The sequence below is a fragment of the Mixophyes fleayi genome, chromosome 2, assembly GCF_038048845.1.
Source record: "Mixophyes fleayi isolate aMixFle1 chromosome 2, aMixFle1.hap1, whole genome shotgun sequence".
Taxonomy (NCBI): Eukaryota; Metazoa; Chordata; class Amphibia; order Anura; family Limnodynastidae; genus Mixophyes; species Mixophyes fleayi.
Window position 1 is genome coordinate 223,514,138 of NC_134403.1, and position 21,890 is coordinate 223,536,027.

Here is a 21,890-nt window from a genome sequence, read left to right on the forward strand (position 1 = left end):
AAACTAGACTTTAGATCAAGTATTTTACATTGGCACACCTTTGGTCTAAAACATTTGCATTACAATTGGTATATATTATAGAGTACTATAGGGATATTGAGTCAGTCATGCTTAATGTTCGTTAATAAGAACTTTTATAACGAATAAATAATATTGATTTTTTTTTGATTATTTTCATAATTAATCTGCTGTTTACATCCCATAGATTTATGATCTTAATTCACGAACAGAGACCATTTTTCATAAATATGCCTAATGAATTAAACCAGCAAGCTTTGAAGTAAGAGGCTAATTGGATGATTCCTGGCTTCATGTTTTAAATACCGATCCGTGATGACACTAGGAACATGCTTTTGAGGAAACGGCATTAGCGCCGAGAAACGCGTCAAGAAGTTCTCTTCGTTTTTTGAATATATGCTCTCAATATTTGGCACGTGAAAACCCATAGCGCTTATGGTGACAAGGATTAGCAGACTGAATTGCCAGTTCAAGTATCGTTTGTTATGTGCCGACTACAAGGGTTGGATTATTAGTCAAGTCTAGACTCAATCGCAAGGTACCTTTTCATTGGAGATTCAATCTTCACAAGGTACTGTTTATACACTATGCGATATGTATAGGAAGTTGGACTGACTTCATTACTGACAGCCTTCGCAGCACACATAGCTGTGCTTGGATTTGACTTCAGGTGGATCGTTTTTCATTTTAACAGCTTCCATACTGCAAACATAGCTGTGCTTGTACATCTACTTGAGTCGGTTACATTGTTACAACACAGTACTAGAAGAATTTATAATTATCACACTTCGATAGCTTGAAGCTGCACACGTAGCTGTGCTTATTTATTCATTTGACTTGGCTACATCACAATTGACATAGCAGTAGAGGAACTTTTTTCATCATTTAGACTGTTGTTTTTGCAGATTGATACTGTTTATTATCTTTTAACCACCTGAGTTTAATATTATGAATAATTATTATACAGGAGACTTAATTGTCTTAGTAATGTGATATATTTTCAGCGCTTAATTTTAAACTGACTATTCCTGAATAGGGAGTCATCTGTTATTCTATATATTCATTTACTGAATGTTTTTTTATTTATTTTTATGTACCTTGGGGGTGCTTATGGCCATAACCACTGTGTATGTTATTATGTGCATGTTTTTGGAATAAATACCATTCGAGTGTTATACCTAGCGCTTTATTTTCTCTTATATTGTAATCTGTCACTCGGGGCTCCATCCCAGAGACCCTTGGACAACTGCTCTGCCAATGCTTGGATAGCCTTATTGACCCAGGCCGTGGACATGGCCGGCCTGAAAACACTACCAGCTGCTTCATAAGCATACTTGAGCAAAAAAATAAAAAAATAAATAAAAAAAACAAAAAACATTTATTGTTGTGGCATCCTTGAGGGAAATAACATCCTCAACAGATAAAGTGGTTGTTCAGGTCAACCTAGCTATGGGAGGATCCACCCTTGGAAGTGCCTCCCATTTGTCACAATCTTCAGCTGAAAGAGGGTAGAGAGTTTTAAACTTTGCTGGCCTGGATAAATGCCGATCAGGCTTTTTACAGGCGTCTGAAATGATTTCCATCAATTGAGCCGAAGGAAGAAAGGAAATAAATTGTTTCATCTGGCTTTTAAACAGAGAGAAACCAGCTTCCTGGGATACCTCTGGGTTGGTGAACCCTAAAGTCTGGCACACCCCCAAACACCATGTCCTCTACACCCTGCAATGTGGATGAATCTTCCACACTGGCCAAATCCTCCTCCCCCGAATCTCGGTAAACCTCACCTTCTTCCTCTGATGACACCTCTGAAGTGGACATAAAATCCCTAACTTCCTGAGAGGCCTGAGGCTTATGAGATGGTATCTTAGCTGCAATCAGTAAGCGTTCCAGTGAGGAAGTAGCCGCAACTAAACCCCGGAGAGAAAACCGCAAGGGATTGCGCAAAAGATGATTCTACTTGGGATGCTCAAGGAGGATAGTCCTAACTGTGTATCTGACATGTGTAGTGCAGAAACAGAAGTAGAAGGTTGGCTTACCTCACGGTGAGACATTACCCTTGTGAGCTCTGCTAAAGTTGAAGTAAAAAAACACAAGGAGCTTCATCCACGGACCTGGACGCAGACTGGGTCTGGCTTTGATCTCGGATTTCCACCTCACAAGCTGTACACAGGGCCTCCGGGTTAGACTGTCCACAAGACAATTTTTCGTGACATTTACCACAATTATAATGCATAGCAGACCCTTTGCAGCCATGGTGAAATTTTTTTTTTTTCTTGTAACACCCAATGTGAGCATGGTAAACAATATCAATATATAATATATCTATATGTAAATATAGATCTATATCTATATGTAAATATAGATCTATATCTATCTATAACTATAATATATATATATATCATCATCATCATCATTTATTTATATAGCGCCACTAATTCCACAGCGCTGTACAGAGAACTCACTCACATCAGTCCCTGCCCCATTGGAGCTTACAATCTAAATTCCCTAATATAGACACACACTCACACAGACACAGACACAGACACAGACACAGACACAGACACAGACACAGACAGACAGAGAGGGAGGGAGGAAGACAGACAGAGAGGGAGGGAGACAGACAGAGAAGGAGAGACTAGGGTCAATTTTGATAGTAGCCAATTAACCTACCAGTATGTTTTTGGAGTGTGGGAGGAAACCGGAGCATATATATATACACATATATACATACACACACGCTCCTTCACAAAGAATATAATAGAAAATCTTTTCTTTCTTCTTTTTTTTTTTTTTAAATTGCAGGAATTACATACACACTAAATATATTAACAAGGGTCCAGGATGTATTTTAAACATATAACTGGTAACCCCTTCAGAGTAAACCAGCAAACAGCATTACAATTATATCTGTGTTGAAACATCTACATATTGTACTAAAAGTGACCACCAAAAAAGAGACACACACACACACCACTCTTAAAGACAATTGCATTGCAGAAGCGCATATGGTAGGTAAAAAACCTGTCCTGTATGAGGGGCACAGCAGGGCTCCTATCTCCACAGTGTGGGAATGGCGCTGAACGCTGCATGCTGGCACCAGAAAGTAGGAGAGGAGTTCCAGGACCTCCCCTTCCTCCGGCCAATGGCTGCCCCCGCATCCTCCAGGGCGTTCTGTACCCCTCTGTGTGCGATGGAGCCACAGTTGTGCTCTCCGATTCAACGAAGATCAGCTGTGGCTCTGGTCCCCATTCTTGCCAGCAATGCTCGTTGCCTAGGGACGCGACTGCAGCACCTGTCAGTGTGCTGCAGACACAGCTGTCAGCGCTTACAGTGCTGACAGCCGGCTGCTGGCAATGTAGAAAACTATCTCCTATAGAGATAGCGGCCGGCTCTCCTGGGGGTGAGATAGCTGTCAAAGCTACTCACCCCGGCTCAGGGACCTGGGGTGGAGGAAGGTCGCAGACTATTCACCCCCCATGGGAGGCATCCCTGAGTCCACCATTTTCCCCCCTGTAAAAAGAACAGAAAAATATTAAATAAAATTAAATCCAGGGCAGGAGCCCTGGAAACATGCCTGACTGCAGAGGAACTAACAGAAAAACTGATTATCCTTCCCTGTGGGAGGTATATAGCTGTGGTGGAGTGTCACTCACAGATTTAACTGCTTAGTGCCTGGTCCTGAAACCACATACTATACGCCTATGTATAGCTGTGTCTCCCAATTGAACGTATGCGAAACTACGTTGTACATTTCGCAATAACAGTGAGGAAAGATGTCCCAAGGAGAACAGACTCTTCAGAGATGCAAAAAAACTAAAAAATCATTGAGTTCTCACGTGGCTCCATAGTGAATCTCAAATTTAGAGCGCAAAAAGGGTAGAGATCGCACCAGTAACGTATTAAGACCTAATAATTTAATGTTATTCATAACCTAGGAGGGAAAACTCCTAGGGGGTGCTCCAAAAACACTCAGGAAGTTAACTTTATTACAGAGAGAAGTAAAGAAGTGTATAGGAGGGGCACTCCATAATGTCTACACATGAATAAAATATAATTTTTATTAGGTATACTTTAAAATATATTCTGGCAAGACAAGAGCGAAATATCTAAAATCAAAAGAACATATAAGACAAAACGGGTGTGTAAATGAATACTGCCGCTAATGGATTAGAGTACCTCATACTTATGAGAATACCTTCGGGGTAATCTGACCCAGACGGTAATCACAGCATCATTGGAGCTCTTATTTCAGCTGAGAGACTGTGGGTTTATCATACATACCCACAATTACGGGGAGCTTATCAATATATTTCTCTCCCTTGACGATCACGGGGAGTCTACTTAAATATCTCTTTCCCTATCATTTGCGATGCTATCACTATAGGGTAGCGATGCCTAATACTAAAAGAAATACTATTGGGCATACTTAACCCATTTGACAACTTATGCATCCTTGGTGCTATATCATAGCTGGAAACTTCTTGCACTTATTAAGGTGCATCTCTGACGAGTAGCTGAGGCATTGCAATTTATTTTGCATTTTTATTCACTTACACACCCGTTTTGTCTTATATGTTCTTTTGATTTTAGATATTTCGCTCTTGTCTTGCCAGAATATATTTTAAAGTATACCTAATAAAATTTATATTTTATTCATGTGTAAACTCCTCACCCTCACCTTTAAAGCTCTTAGTCAATCTTCCCCTCTCTACATCTCCAATCTCATCTCTACCTACACTCCTACCCGCTCCCTCCGCTCTGCCTCACTACTTCACTGATCACCTCCTCTCACTCTCGTCTTCAGGACTTTGCCCGAGCTGCTCCCCTGCTGTGGAACGATCTTCCACGTTCCATCAGGTTAGCATCTACTCTCAAAGGCTTCAAGCGTGCCCTTAAGACTCATTATTTTATTCAAGTCTATCAGTCCTCCTAACTTTCTTGTCCTGGCTCCCTCCCCTAGTTAGTACCCCCATTTATGTGTCTCCCCCTCCCTCTAGGTTGTTAGCTCTCATGAGCAGGGCCCTCTTCTACAGTTCCTTCACCCTCTGTACCTCTTGGCCTGCTTCGCTAGCCCTGTTTTCCCTGTTTTATTAATCTTCGGCCTTCTTTTTGCTGATTTCTACTATCCCTTTCTCTATCTGTCAGATATAATCTGATTTGCTTTACCCTGTCATCTGTGTTTGTATATATTTGTATCATGTTGTGTCTTGGTTCTGTTTTCTGTATATGAAATGTACGGCGCTGCGGACCCTTTGTGGCGCCCTATAAGTCAAAGATAATAATAATAATAATGTGTAGACCTTATGGAGTGCCCCTCCTATACACTTCTTTCCTTCTCTCTGTAATAGAATCTCAAATTTAACTCATTAAGATACTGGTAAAAAGCATCAAGCTGATCCAGTGCACCACCCCAAACAAAAATAAACTATAAATCTGTAATAACGTTTCCACCTCTAAACATGCGGCACACTAAAAAGTATATATGGTGGGAATTGGTAGTGAAGGGATATAGACCATTGTGTAAGACATGGGTAGTAAATTGAAGTCAATGGGGCATATTCAATTCTCGGCGGTTTCCGCCACGGAAAAACTATTACCGGTATTACGGTAACAGTAAGCTGGATTTCAGCTTACAGCTCCCTGAGCCGCAAGCTGAAATCCAGCGAGAAAAGTACCACAATACGGGTATTTAAGCGCACTTTTACCGTAATGACAGTAACAGTGCACGCGGCGCGTTCATTTTGGCTGTAATGCCAATTAAATATGCCCCAATGTGTATTACACTCAGGAACGTAAGAACACCAAAGGTCTAAAATACACAAGTCCAAAACTTACTCTTGCTGCCTCATATGTGATAGTTTTAGTCTCTGTGTGTACCAAGGGGACTTCTTTAGTGGGGATTTGTCCTTTCTCACTGGTTGAAGTATTAGAGATGGTTACGGTCTGTGTTTTCACCAATGGAGGCTGTGTCAAAAAGTGGGAGAGGGAAGACAATCGATAAAGATGTTCAGTTACAGTTAAACAAAACAACTTTTAAAGATTCATTCTATCCTGTGACCAAAGTGTAATGGAAAAAATGCATTAAAGGTGTGTTATATGGCAATAACCAGTTGGTTGTAATCAATTACATCAGCCATTATAAATGTATCACACAAACATTGCAATGGACACCATTTTCGTTCTAGTGTAACACATACATTAAAGTCAATGTCTCACATTGCACTAGTGAAGAGTGTTATTCCCTTACAGGACACATGATAAATGGGTTAATTAAGGTCATCCAACCGTTGCTTATATATATATATATATATATATATATATATATATATATATATATATATATATATATATATATATATATATATATATATATATATTTTGATACTTTGTGTGACTCTCAGCATTCCAGAAAACTCCTTAGCCTTAAGTTTTGCACATTTTTAATCAACTTACCTGTAATTAAGAAAGTCTGAACTTCAGTGCTGGTCAAGTCCTTTAGGAATTTTAAGAAATCAAGCATCATTACAGCCCTAAACAAACCTGAACTGTTATTTTTCTTTCTAATTGACATCGCAAACACCAGACACTTGTTACTAGATTTGCCTATACTCCTCATGAATCAGTGTTTATACATGTGACTAACAGAACAGTATTGTGGCTGGATCACTTATAAATAACTTATTGTATAAATTTATTTCAATTAATAAGGCAGGGCGACAATTTATGTAATTGAAAATGTACTAATTATTTTATATTGTGCTGTATTTCTGTATAGGAAATTTATTTCCGAGTGCAGGGGAAATGGAATTGGAATTTCATATTTGTTTAAAAGGAAGCCCCCTTTTTAGCCTGAAAGCACAGCAGGGAGTCGTTACCAGTTATCCTGCTTTGTTAAAGTGAAACGAAACGTTTGAACAATGTGATTTAGGATATCACAGATTAGTGTAAATTTTGTTAAGCATAAATTGCATTCAAAATCCAAGTTTAAATATAATGATGTTAATCTTTGAGTGAAATATTTCAGACTTTTTGGGGCCTGGTCGGAAGAGGAGGCTGGCTTGCCCCCTTGTCCAAAACTGTATGAAAATGAGCACTGTATGACAATGTATCATTATACCATCTGTACTTCTGGAAATCATTAGTACCTTAAACTATTGTATGTAACTGTTCTTATTAGGACACTTGAGGTAATAAACATCACTGCTTCAAGGAACCGGCTTTGCCGCCTATTTACCTGCTGTAATTCCTGTGACCCAATCTAATCCGTTATCCGGCTGTTCTGAAGCTGGAACCCAGCATTCTGGTACCAATGCCCTTCTTGCTACCCTGCAGCTCCGGCCAGTGTGATAGGCCAGGGGGAACCATCCACAGCAACCCTGATCTGAAGGCAAGAGGTCAGAGGTAGCAGCAGGGGGATACACTAGCAGTGAGAGTTACCCAGAAGGAGCGGTTCTAGGTGCTGCCAAGAAGACTAGTGGTGGCAGCAACAAAAGCCCCTCATACTGCAGTTAGAGGGTGCATTTGGGAGAAAAAAAAGGGACTCTGGCAAGGCAAGCCCAGAAGGTCCCCAGTAACACAACAGACAGGGTGGCATAGGAGGTCCATCCTGTCACAAGTATGATCCATACAAATTAGATTACTGGGTCTAAGAGAAAAGGTCTATATATGGGCAGAGAACGGGTTAAAGGGTCGAAACATTCAGATATTAGTGATGTACCACAGGGATACGTTTTGGGACCTGTCCTTTTCAATCCTTTTATTAAATCACAACAGCAGTACCCCTTTATATATCTCAAATTTAATCCTGAAATACTGTACCTCCTGCACTCTTAGATCAACTGCAGGCCTGTACCTTGCCTATGATAACCACCTCTCACTCCCCACCACATCTGATCAGACTTCAAATCTCTAAATATTATCTAAAAAAAACACATCTCTATTAGTAGTTTGTATATGCAGATAAATTATGATATTTAAAATTGGTGGCTCCTAAAGTTCAACACACCATCTGGAGGAGAGTTGATTATCTCTATTCATAATATTCCTGCAAAGACAGTAAAATAATAAATAGAAACAGGTATAGGACATTAGCTATAGCATTATTAATATTATTTTATTATATTATTACTGGATAGAAAAGAAATATCTTTAAAATGATCAAGTTGTCATTAATGATTTCTTTGTTTGGGCATAAATGAAGCTGTTCGAATCTGCATCTCCTAAAAAAGCATCCCTTAGTTTAGATCTACTTAACCTATATGTTATAAATCAAATTTCCAACAAGAAAGAGTACTAAGCAACACCAATAGGCTCCAGTGCCACCAAGGAAACAAAACAGATAAGCTCAATATTTTCTATATTTGGTACGCCTAAGCACTATTATTTGGTGTCTGTGGTGGAGAATCACTGGGTGCGTGGTGTCAGGCCCTTTATATGTAAAAAGGTAATACACTATTGTTGGTTTTCCATGTTTCTTTTGACATATGATTTTGAGATCATGGATGACTTCTATAGTGAAGGTGTGAGGACCAAAAATGGTCTGATACGCCTGATTCCAAGAAATTATCTGGTACGCATAATTATTATCTAACTATAGGTTATTTGCCCATACTACTACAGTATACGGAGCTCTGCCTTTTCTTTCTTGTAAAGTATATTGATTAATATTGTTTTACCGTGCCACTGCATTCAGTACGCCATGTGTCATGACGCAATTGCACGATAAATAACGCACGCATACACTTACACATTCACTTATATATAGTTCATATTTATTAAGGTTCCAATCCACATTTATTTATTAGCAAGATGTATTAGATTGTTTATTTATGCATATATATTACTGTAGTAAAAGTATTTATGGTTCAGGTGTTTTAAAAGTTAAAGAGTTTGGTCTTATATTAAAACTTATTTCACCAGCATTAACCCGGTGTGGACAGAGTAGCGATCGCAAGATACAAGCAATATGAGATTAATACTCAAAAGTGTGTGGGCCAGTTTGAACTGGTCATTCAAAACATGTGAAAAATGGGTTTGGGGAAGTTGCCCCTCAGCCTTTGTAAGGTTCAAATGAACTGACCTATAACCTGCAAGGAACTGGAATATCATTAATCCTGGACCAATGAAGACCTCACTAAGTGTTATCTGTATACTACATACAAGCATGCTGGCTCTTGTTCTAGCTCTTTTTGATCCAACAACGTGAGAGCATGGCTGTATTCACTGAACCTGGATGAACACTATAAGGAAGATGTAATGTATTCGGAGCTTTTATACTTTCCTGCTTTATTTTAACATCTTTAATGTGTAACAATGGCTTGCTGTAAAATCCTGCTATATTTTGCCATTAAATATTTTTGTGCGTTGGAACCACAACAATCACATTGGACAATGTTTTATTGGTAAGCGATAAAATTACATTAATAATATACACACACACACATATACGAGGTATGTCTATTAAATAACGAGACTGATTTAATAACTCACCTTTATTTATCAGTATTATAAATTTTATGTTTGTCTCCTTCAATGTACTCCCGTTTTCACTAATACATCGCTGTAATCTTGTTTTTCACTGGTCGAAAGCATGGAGCAAATCAATTTCTGTCACTTGTTTCAGCATATCTGCCGTTTTCTTCTTTACAGCATCAACTGACTCAAAATGTGTCCCTTTAAGCACTGATTTAACTTTTGGGAAAAGATAAAAATTGCAAGGTGTTAAATCGGAATCCGAATATGGAAGATGTTCAAGTGCAGTAATGTGTTTGTCGGTCAAAAACTGCTTCACAGAAAGTGCTGTGTGAGCAGGCGCATTGTCCTGGTGAAGAAAGTAACCATTTTTCCACAGTTGCGGCCATTTCTTTCTGACTCTCTCAGCTTTTTTGCAAAACTTACTTATAATAAAGCTGATTAACTGTTGTGCCTTCTGAAACCCGTTCTTCCAAAATTACACGCTTGATATTGAAAAAAAAAAACCCAATGAGCATTGCTTTGAATTTTGACTTGCTTTGACAAGCTTTTTTCATTGTTGGTGATAACGGTGTTTTTCAGTGCATTGACTGTCTTTTGGTTTCAGGATCATACTGGAAGATCCAGGTCTCATTACAAGCGATTACTTTATGAAACAGGTTTGAATCTGTGTCAAGTTGTTGCAGAATGTCAACACAACATTCCTTGCGACGTTCTTTTTGCTCCAGTGTGAGAACCCTTTGGACCATCTTTGCACAAATTTTCGTCATGTTAAGATCCTTACGCAAAATTTTCCATACGGTGTCTTTGTCAATGTTCATGAATTTAGCTATCATTCGAACACTGAGTCGGCGGTCTTTTCAAACAATCTGACTGATTTATTCTACATGTTCTTCGGTTCCTGAAGTGCAAGGTCGTCCAAGGCGTTCATCATCTTCGACATTCTCACGTCCCTCGCTAAATCTTTTGAGCCATTCAAACACACGCGCACGAGACAGACAGTCATTCCCATAGGCCGTAGTAAGCATTTAAAAACATTCTGTTGATGTTTTGTGCAATTTTACTAAAAATTTCAAATTGACACGTTGTTCAACTTTTAAACTTAGCATTTTTTCGGTACTCTACAGAAAACACAACCAAACTAAATATCGACTCACAATCAACTGAACATAAAGTGTTGCAGCTTATCATGCAGGTTCAGACCGGTTCAAGGTTACTACGTATGCAGTTATAACCAATTCTGACTGCTTTGTTTACTTGGTGGAGTCACAGTCTCTGTATTGAATAGACATACCTCGTACATACACACAGAGTAGGCCAAGACAAATGCAATTATGTGATGCATAAAAAGGGGAATAAATGCATGTAATACGCATGGTATTACCATTTTATAAATCACTAGTTAGACAGCATTGTGAATACACAAGATAACAAGGAAGAGACTATAGAGAGAGGTTAGAGAGACTTTAATTGTTTAAAAAAAAAAAAAAATGTTTTGGAAGTTACCTAATTATTATGTTTAATACGAGATTAATTTTTTTTTTTATCTAACAAACTTTTTGTCCCAAGATCCATACAGTGGGCAAGGGGTTATTGGTTGCAAATAGAAAAATGTTTCACCATCAGCATAGGTAGAGTGGTTAAGAATTGTAATTTCTTTCATGATGGCAAATTCATTAGCCAAATTTAAATATAGAATTGGATGCTTTTCATACAAGAAATTTTATCTGTAAATCTAACTTGTAGAGAACCTTATGGGGTGACTGATCCATATAATTTATTAGACTGCCAATTCTGAGTTCGGGTTAACAATGAGAATTTATGAAATATTAAGCTTAATGGACATGTGTCTCTTTTCAACACATTATTACTATTTAACCATCACTATTGTTTAAACGTATCACTTGCAATAAAAAGGTGTGCAACAAGCTTAATATCACTCAAATAAAGGCTAATACAAACTTAAGAATATGAAATAGTATTTATTTTCATTGGCATAAATACAATTACATATTCCAGTGTTACAGTGTCTTATTTGATAAAATATAATAAAATCTTTACAAAAAGAAACCCCCATGAAAGACAACAAATGGAAAAAAAAAAGCTCAGCATTACTTCCAGCAGTTGTAATTACGCAAAAAAAACAAAGCAAAGCAGTATATAAAAAAGTATATTTAAAAATAAAAGGAAAAATATTTAGTGCAAAGTGAACAACCTCCCCAAACTAATAAAAGTGAGTTAACATTAATGGTGAACATTGACAAAAAGTGATCCAAAGGACAGAAACTATGCATACAAAATTCAGGAAATTATATATTTAAGGAAAAAAGGTGGGTTAATAGCTTGCCCAATTTTAGACAAATATTAGATCCTATTTTTTACTTGACTACAGAAAACACAGAACTGGCTGCACTAATAAGGAATTATATAGATAGATGTCAGTTTGTAACAAACAAAAAATGCTTGCACATTACATTTACCATTTTAATTGTAATTTCAGATATGTACACAGCTCGATTAGCAGGCAAACCACCCCAAAACACTAAGGAATGTTGGCAATAATTTGAAGCAACTACGCAATATGTGGTTTTCTTGAGTTAATCAGGACCACATGTTACCTTTAAAAACAGATATGCAGGAAGACAATATAAAAGAAAACCAGGGATGGTGGCATTACAAATTCACAGAACAGGATGCAGAACACAACTTATATAGAACAATACAGATTTTACTGCAAAGCCCCCAAGAAGCATTTAGAGAGCTTATTGATTAATTGTACAGTACAACAAGCCTTGTGCACACAGACATTAAAATTAGACACTTTATGCTCTTAAATCCTTGTAAAACACACTTTGGGCCAAACTAAAAGGATCTGTTTTACCTTTAACAAGCATTTTTCCAACACCCATGTGTATGAGCCCTAAATGTAGTTCCACACAGAGACCTTATAAGTGAGGAAGTAACAGAAACTTTCATGTAACTTCTTCATAAACAAAGAATCAGTGATCTGTAAGGCAAAACTGTACATAAAGTGTTCTCTGGTGTGGAGCTACTGTGTAAAGTATACTAAAAGGAAAACTTTCCTTAAAATGTATGCTTCCCTTTAACCTGTACTGACATGACACATCATCATACAATACAATGGCACATACATGTTTTACATGTATTCAATTACATTTTTAAAAAAATGTTTTTAACACTTATATTTTACAAATGTATGAGAAGTGGTAAAAAATTAAAAAGTTACATTCCATACAGATAAACTACAAATAGTAGCCCACATAGCTTGCTATACTTTGGCTTAATATTTGGAATAGGCTAGATGCAGATCACAGACGATCATAACAAACAGGCTGCTTCCAATGTCTGATGGGACTTAAGAAGAAACTGGAATGCATGACATAATTGTATGTCATAGAAAAGAAACTATTGATACAAACCAGAGTAAGCATTTAGGTAATATTGCTTGCTTTATATTTTAGGCCTGCCTAAGTAAAGGAAATTATTGAGGATATCAACAATCTATTTTCATATTATTGTCATAATGCACTGCAATAGTACTAAATGACATTAATGAATGTGCAAGCTTATGAAGAGACCGTTATTCAAGAGTCAATGCCTAAAAAGGCATATCATACATTCAAAAATTAATCTAACAAAATTGTTAAACAGAGGTCACTATCAATGAGAAACAGAATACAGTTCAGAGGTGAATGAGGACATAAAGAAAAGAAAAAAAAAAGAAGAGGAATGTGTGCTGTGTCCATCATGGATGAGAGACACTAAGTCCATTGGTAGTAGTCCTGACCAGACTTGAAAAGGTATAAGGCAGTGCAATGCAAAGGTACAGTACAATTTAGCTATATATAACACACCAACACAGAAATGGAAAACATGAAAATGGGGAAAAGTGCATAATAAAACCAAACAGTCAAGATATGAAGTAGTTATACAGACTTAAAAAACACAACTGATACACGAGTTGAAAATAAAATACCCTTAAAAACCAGCACAAGAGAAGGAAAGTGATATCTATTTTCTCACATATATATTCAGGTGTGTTTCTATAAAGCTAAAATGACTGTCTATTAACACCAAAAAGGAAAATACTCAACAGCCATGCTGCATAAACTGAATGAGAATATACTCCTATAAAGGTGAGCGCTCACAAGAACAAAAGCCACCATAGTGTCACCGCCAAGAAAATTACAAATGACATAAGGAAAGGCAGTTGGGGATTTGGAAGTAAAAGCAGGTGCAGACGGCATTTTTCCATGGACTTCTCCTCTGGCATTGGGATGGAGACTTTCGGGAAGTTTCCCCGATGGTCTGTCCCAGGTGGTTTTACAAAGTCTTCGCCCTGCACTGGAGGCTCACCCTGAGTCTGCCCACAGAGGGGCGGCAGAAGAGAAAAAGACAAGTGAAACCGAAAAAAAAAAAATGAAAAGAAAAATATACAGATGGCAAATGGAACAGGAAAATGGAATTTACTTCTTAGGTATGTGCAAAGTATTTGGTGGGAGGTGTAAAATTTTCCAATGGGTTTATACATGCCACAAATAAAGTATATAAGGGCCATTGACAAAAGTGCATAAATGCATCTATTGAAGAGGTTAGTGATGGTACTTAATAAGCAAATGTAATAATGGCAGTTTCAAGGAATTCAGACCCATTTTGGCCTATATCTATAAAAATGGCAGTGACAAGTATCTCTATACTATCCTGCGACCAATAAAGACTAAATGGCAGTGGCAGATTTAAAAATTTAAATGTTTCTACAACTTAAGTGGCATGCTTAAGGAGTCACATTATGGTGGATTAAGACACTTAATAATAAGGACACTGAAGAAAATCTGTGTGCAATTGATGAATGCATCTAAATGTTGCCGATAGATTTATTAAGAGAAAACATTACAATTCTTTTCTCTAGATTATCCTGGCTGATTTTGTACCCTTCTCTGGTTTAAGACAGAAAGAACTGAGCTCTCAATTGCTGTAGGGGGGCGGCTGTATGCTGACTGGCTCTGGGATTTTGGGGTGGATCTTTGCACATCCCTGAATAACATTTGTCTGCGACATCATGGCAAGATGGCTGATTAGCAACAACAAATAAAATTTGGAAGATTAAAATTGAACAGGTAAAAAAAAAAACAAAAGCAAAATAAAATATATAAAATAAGTGTAAAAAAAACAAAAAAAAGATAGCAAAGGAATAGAGTAAAAGAAAAAAAAAAAGAAAGAAAGAAAGAAAAGAGAATAGGGTATAATTAAATTCAGCGTTGCAAGCTGTGAGAACAAAGGAGGTCCCTTAAGAGATGCAGAAGATGGTTTACCACCAAAGCAAGCAGAAGACCTGGATTGGTTGATAATCCACCTCCCGGAAACCTCAATGTGGAAGGGATTGTGTGGCAGATGTCAATTGTAGGCAAGATGTGTAAAATTTGAAAATGCTGCAGGAGCCCATTGCTAAATGGTTGACACAGACTCTTCCCTGAACATAGAGTCACCATTACCAAAGTGCTATTTCACTAGTGTAGGAGCCATCATATACACACACTTTTATTAAACACGTACTATGTGGCCAAAAGTATGTGCTCACCCCCTTTATTTCATGTGTTTGGCCATTTCAGCCATTGTGATATAAAATCACCCAAGTATATAAAATCAAGTATACAGAGATGCAATCTCCTTAGTCAAACATTAGCAGTAGAATGGGTTATACTGAAGAGCTCAGTGACTTTCAATGTGGCACTGTCATAGGATGACATATTTCCAACAAGTCAGTTCTGACATGCTGCCCGGTCAACTGTAAGTGCTGTTATTGTGAGGTGAAAACGTCTCGGAGAAACAACAGTTCAGCTGCGAAGCACAAAAGCTCACAGGGCAGGACTGACAAGTGTTGAAGTTCGTAATGTGTAAAAATCGTCTGTCTTCAGCTGCAACACTCAATACTAATATCCAATCGGACACTGGAATGTCAGCACAAAAAATATTTATCTGGAGTTTCATGGATTGGGTTTCCATGGTCGGGCAGATGTACACAAGCCTCAGATCGCCATGTATAATATCAAATGACGACTGCAGTGGTGTAAAGCACACCTCAACTGGACTCAGTAGCAGTGAAAACATGTTCTCTGGAGTGACAAATCATGCTTTACTTTATCTCAAGGATGAATCTGGGTTTGGTTGGATGCCAGGGGAACACTTCCTACCTAACTATAATGATCTGTGGTTTGCCTGGCCCCCTTCGTTCCAGTGAAGAGAAAACTCAATGCTACAGGATACAATATACAATAACATGCTAGAGAATTGTGTGTTTAACTTTATGCCAACAGTTTTTGTTGGGTTTTTTGGGGAGGAAGGGGGGGGGGGGGGGGAAGGGGGCTTTACTGTTTCAGCATGACCGTGCCTGGTGCACAAAGAGAGATCAATCAAAAATGGGTTCCCCAAGTTTGTAGTTGAGGGACTTGACTAAGCAGCACAGAGCCCTGATTTCAATCCTATCAAACAATTTTGGGATGAATTGGAATGCCAACTGCAAGCCAGGTCTTATCGCTCAATATCAGGGACCAACCTCTAATGCTCTTGTGGTTGAACGAATGCGTATCCCTGCATTCATGTTCCAAAATCTAGCCTTCCCAGATGAGTGGAGATTGTTTTAACAGCAAAGGGGACACCAAATCTATATAAATGCCCACAGGTTTTTAATGAGAGGTTCAAAAAGCACATATGAATGTTATCCAAAAATTATGTAACAAACGGCGCTGAATTCCAGCTCATATCTTATCGTATACAGATAATTATAAAAAATGTCCAAAGTATTCAAAGTTCATCCATTCTTGTATACAGTCAATATATATATATAAGTATCTCTTCGAATAGTTCTTTCTTTTCTTTGATACAAATATGCTGCATAATGATATCTTCAAGGAGTCAAAACCACCAATAGGAATAATCCTCAAATGGAAAGAGATTCATATCAGTGTGTATATACACATTTTTTATAATTATCTGTATACGATAAGATATGAGCTGTAATTCAGCGGTTTGTTACATAATTTTTGGCTACATATTATGTTATAGGGTAGGGTGGACCCTATTTGTGTAAATAGCGGCAGCTGTTCCTTTTGTGCTCGGATAGTTTTTTTTCATTTTGTTAGTTGACATATGAATGTTATGTTTGGGTGCCTCCATACTTTTGGCCATGTACTGTATATGTATGTGTGCTACACACACACAAACATATATACTCCAGCTCCAAATAAATAATTTTGCACACTATACGGTAGTACATTAGGTTTAACAATGGTTAAACCAAACTTATAATATTAATGTGCTTAATATTCTGCCAGTGACAAAGACTCTATTTTACTAAAACAATTATCTATACACAAAGTAAAAATACAATTTTTTTGGGGATCCCTTCAGCATTTTGCAGATGTTCAAACATGCGATTTTATCTGTTAGCAGGAAACAATCTTGCAGCCCCAAAAAGTAAACCTCCCCAAAGTGCTTTTGGGTTTGTATGCGCCATGCGGAGATTCAATTAAAACTTTATACGAGAAATTAGTGCAAGCATTCAATATAGCACCAATACAGCTACTGTAACCTTGGACTACTGTTTTGGCAAATGACTGGAAAGAAAAAATAAAATTAATGGCACAATGCAAGGTTGTGTAAACAACTGGCCAGGCATAGCATAATCTTAGCATGGGGTTTACCTCTGACCCGGATACTTTCCGCTCAGTGGGTAAGACAAGAGCGCGTTTAACCTGGATCCACATAGCAATATTTCAAGCAAACAAAAAGAAAAAAAAAACACATTCAACAAACTGTCGTCATAAACTTTCTAAATGTCATATTAGTAGGGGCCAACTATATGAAGTATGGATGACTAAATGAATCCCCTAAAATCCATGTCACAAAGATATCCAAAACTTTTCTGGTATTTACTCATATACAGATAAAAGGAGGATGGCTGTTGTTAAATAGAGAGAGATATTATCATAATGGCAAAAATGCATTTGGATTTCAAAACACAAAGCTACAAATCTTTAAAATTCTAAAAAATAAAAAACACACAAAACACAAACTACAAATTGCATTACAATGAGAAAAGAAAGAAAGAAAGAAAACCCCAGATGCTAAGTTGAGGGTAGAATAGTTTATGGTAGTTGAAAGTTATTCATAGAAGCTTGTTTTGTAAAGTTATATAGGGTACTATACACACACACAGTTACAAAAACAAGCTTATAATCTTATATCTATATTAATAAAAAGGATGGTAAGTTTGCTGGTTCCAGAGCTCTGAAATCATTGCCCTTGGACATTTAATTGAAGCCATGTATTGGGTGTATAAACCCATTCTGATCTGAATGGATCCTGTATATAAGGGTTAATTTAATGATAAATGCCGCATATTTAACAATTCATTAATGAGAATTGATAATGATATATATATATATATATATATATATATATATATATATATATATACATACATACATATACACACACACACACACACACACACACACACACACTACTTAAAAGTGTAGTAACTTATTTTATTAAACAAATTTATATAATAATTTTTATTGTATTAGATTCATTTGGCTATGTTGCGTTACCTGGTTTTACAGCTTTCAGGTGTCAATTGCTATAACTGCTCAGCAGAAGGCAGAGCCCGTAACTTAACATTTAAGCACCTGGGACAAGAAACAAAAATGCTGACTGCTTCACCTTCCGCATTGCATCACTACTGCACAGCCCAAGTTACAGCCCTGACAGTAATGTTTAGCCTATGGCTAACAACTCTCCCCTGACAACATAAACAAGAGGAAGTGCACCATCTCAAACCAATTCACACAAACATTGTTTTTCATGTAAACATTTTTTTTTAAAGGATCTTGATAAGGAGTTCTTTTTCTTTAACACAGCGCAATGTCACACCATAGAAAGTTTGAATCTATATATACTACATATAAAAAAAATTGCATACACAATTTTGTGTGACAATTACGATAATCATTTTTAAAGTGGAATACCACTCAGTGAAAAATTTTATTTTTATGAACTATTGGTATCACACTGCTCATACTGAAAAAATTATATTACACATGCTCTTTTAAAATAAATTCTTTGCAAACCGACGAACAAATATGAATATAAATACATTGCTGCTACCAAGGCAGTTTAGTTATTGATCCGAGATATTGACTTGGATTATGGGATGAACTTTAAGAGGAATATGGTAATAAAATTCTGAATAATTTCTATAAAAAAAAAAGGGTTGTTAAAAAAACACAGTTTCGAGATGTATATTTTTTTATTGTACTGGTTTGGCTTTATTGTGTGTTTGCGCTCTTAAACTTCTGATAGAGTTCAATTTATATTTCTTGCTCAATTTACTTATGTAGTTAGTGTAGTCTACTCTAAGTGGTCTAAGCCAATGAGTTAATCAGTGATGATAATAATACAAAGTACCTACCGTTTGCAGCAAGAGATTATTGAAACAGATGCAACAAGAAAAAAAATATACTGATCCACTGTTAAAAATGTATACTTATTTTGCTAAATTTTAAACACATAAAATAGGTATTATATAGTGCTTAAGTTTGTGCTTAAACATAAATTACACAATTTTGAAGACAATATCTCTTAAAAGTTTCAAAAACTGATTGCTTTGTGTAAGATGATATTCAAACTTACCCCATCAGCGCCAGTTTGAACCTGTCCATTAAAACTGAGGGTACGAAAAGGAGAGTGGGTAGAAAGGCGTTTATCCCACTCACTGGGACGTGGAGCAGGCACAGACTCCATGAAACTTTTCTTCAGCTCGCGGATACTGGCATGGTGACGAATTATTTCCTCTTGTGTCTTCTCTAAGTCCTGAGAGAAATTGTTGGGACAGTGGATAGTAGTAGTGGTGGAGTGAGAAAATGGAAGGTTTGAAAAATGTGTAGCAGACAGAAAAGAAAAGGAGGATGAAGTAAAGAAAAGTAAAACAATGGAGGCAAAAAACAAACGAAAAAAATGGTAAAAATCCCATGGTCACGTTAAAGTTAGAACACATTGCAGTGAGAGTTACACCACCTGACCTGTAACATCTTGTGTTCAGTCGCCAGATGACAAATGTGTTAAGCAAATTACACTGTGAAATTCAGATAAATAATGCAGCCATTTGAAAATCTCACATTAGTTATATTAAGGCAAAAAAAACCATACAAATGTGCCAGTATAGAATGTTTACATACATTTTTTTATTTTTATAATAATTAGTTCTTTATATAAGTAACACAACTCATACCTCATTAGCTACTAGTTTACTAGTGAAAACAATCTGCAAATAGATTCAGCGAACAAAAATTAATATGTAACATGTCTTTAAAGTTGCAAACCCATGAAAGAAAAAAAAAACCCCAACAACCAATAAATCACCTGCAAGAAGACACTTATTATTTTTCCTTTCTGTTCTTACTACTATTAATGATTTACAGTATGCAAATTGTCATGTGATTACCATGGAAACCCGTGACACTCCTCTTCTCAGTATACAAGTTTATAGCAAAATCCCATGTTCGCCCACTACCTTCCGTAGCCATCCTGTTTCCACTGAAGAGCTCATCTCCTTTACCCCCAACTTCCCTACTTCCCCTTAGTCTCACACAACGTCACACTTGACACTTGCCACCTCCTGCTCCCAACCCTACACCTTCCAACTACATTTAACAACACACTCCCTTGCTCATACCCTTACCTATTCTCCACCACAATACTTCTGCCTCTCCACACCCTCTTCTTATACCTTCACCACTGCGCTGTCACAATCCACACATTGTTTCATAGCCATTCCACTCCACCACTACCCACACCACATCCTATTGCCCCATTCTTTGTACATTTTATTCTGTTACTCTGCAGCACATTCCACTCTCCTTTACCTTATAATCTCCTTATACACTCCATTCTCACTATTCCTTTATCACACTTCATATCACTCTTTATCCCTTCCTCGACTCACACACATCTTAGCAACCTTAGCCTCTTATCTCCCAATCACAACCGTCCATTCTGATCTGCTATCACACAGTTCCTCCTTCTTCTTTCAAATACCAGCAGTGAACAATAACACGGAAATCCCTGAAGAAGTCTGATCTCCTGAAGACGAAATGTGTTGGATGCTATCTCCGCCAAGAGATGCCACCAAGAGCCAGGCAGTATCTGAGCATGTATTCCACTGCACCCAATCTGCATTTCATCGTGGCTACCCTGGATCCTGACACAGCAACACAGCCTTGGCGCACCATCCACCAAAAAAAAAAAAAAGTGCACTCTTAAGAGCACAAACGAGCATAAGCACTCTGCCTTTGTCACAGCCAATGAGCTAAAAAACACATCTGAGAATATCACTCCCATATGAAATACAGCAACCCTCTAACCAGGGCTGCCTTGTTCCATAAAGCAACATTGCACGGGCTATAGCATGCTCCTTACTTCGATCTATAACAGTGTTGGCTAACCTGTGACACTCCAGGTGTTGTGAAACTACAAGTCCCAGCATACCCTTCCAGCAATAAGCTGCTATATATTGGCAAAGCATGCTGGGACTTGTAGTTTCACAACACCTGGAGTGTCACAGGTTAGCCAACACTGATCTATAACATACCTAGAGCATAAGAATCCCTCCCTCAGTCTGAGTTAAAAGACTATTTCTACCTGCTTCATTCTACCTCTCAACCCACCGACTAATACTCAGATTTTGGTTTTGAACATCTGCAAGTGTTTGAAGAGAAAGTGAGGTAGCCAGTTTTGTCTCCTTTTTCTCCCATGTAAGGAATTTAAAAGATCAAACAATGCAGTCCTTCAGATTAACATTTAGTGGACTGAGGTATTTAAAATAAAATTATAAAATTCAATTGTTTAATGCCTAGTCAACATGCCAGAGGGAGGCTGTAGAAATCCAAATCTATTATAAAAGATAAAATATGCTATAAATAATATCAGCAACAAAAGTGCTATTTGGCATTTAACTCAATAGGAAAACAACTGTGCACAACCAGTATTGTCTATACAAACAGTTATACAAGTACTAATTAATCAAAGGCATTTGTTTTCCTGTCCGTGCCCTATGTGGTGAACGACCTTTTCTGATTTTTGATCTGTTTCTGCATTTTTAGACTGAATCTTTTATTTATTTTATTTTCTCTAGTAATTAATCATACTACATAAACAAATAAATGCATTATTTTGTCTCCCCTCACCTACCTGTACAGTAACGACAATTATAATTAAAGAAAAACACTTTAGCTGACAGTGATACTTTCACTGCAACTTTGACATGTTACTGCTCTGTATGGTTTAATAACTGCTTCTTTGTAGGCATATCAAATGCTAATCAG

At 37.2% G+C, this 21,890-nt stretch overlaps 1 protein-coding gene across 1 annotated transcript in view; it reads right to left on the reverse strand.

Annotated features, from left to right (window-relative positions):
- LOC142138677 (protein 4.1-like) overlaps positions 1–21,890 on the reverse strand; it is a 157,952-nt gene that overhangs the window by 19,159 nt on the left and 116,903 nt on the right. The window contains 3 exon segments of the mRNA XM_075195524.1: positions 5,854–5,982; positions 17,211–17,261; positions 19,201–19,380. Of these exon segments, the coding sequence (XP_075051625.1) occupies positions 5,854–5,982; positions 17,211–17,261; positions 19,201–19,380 (360 nt within the window).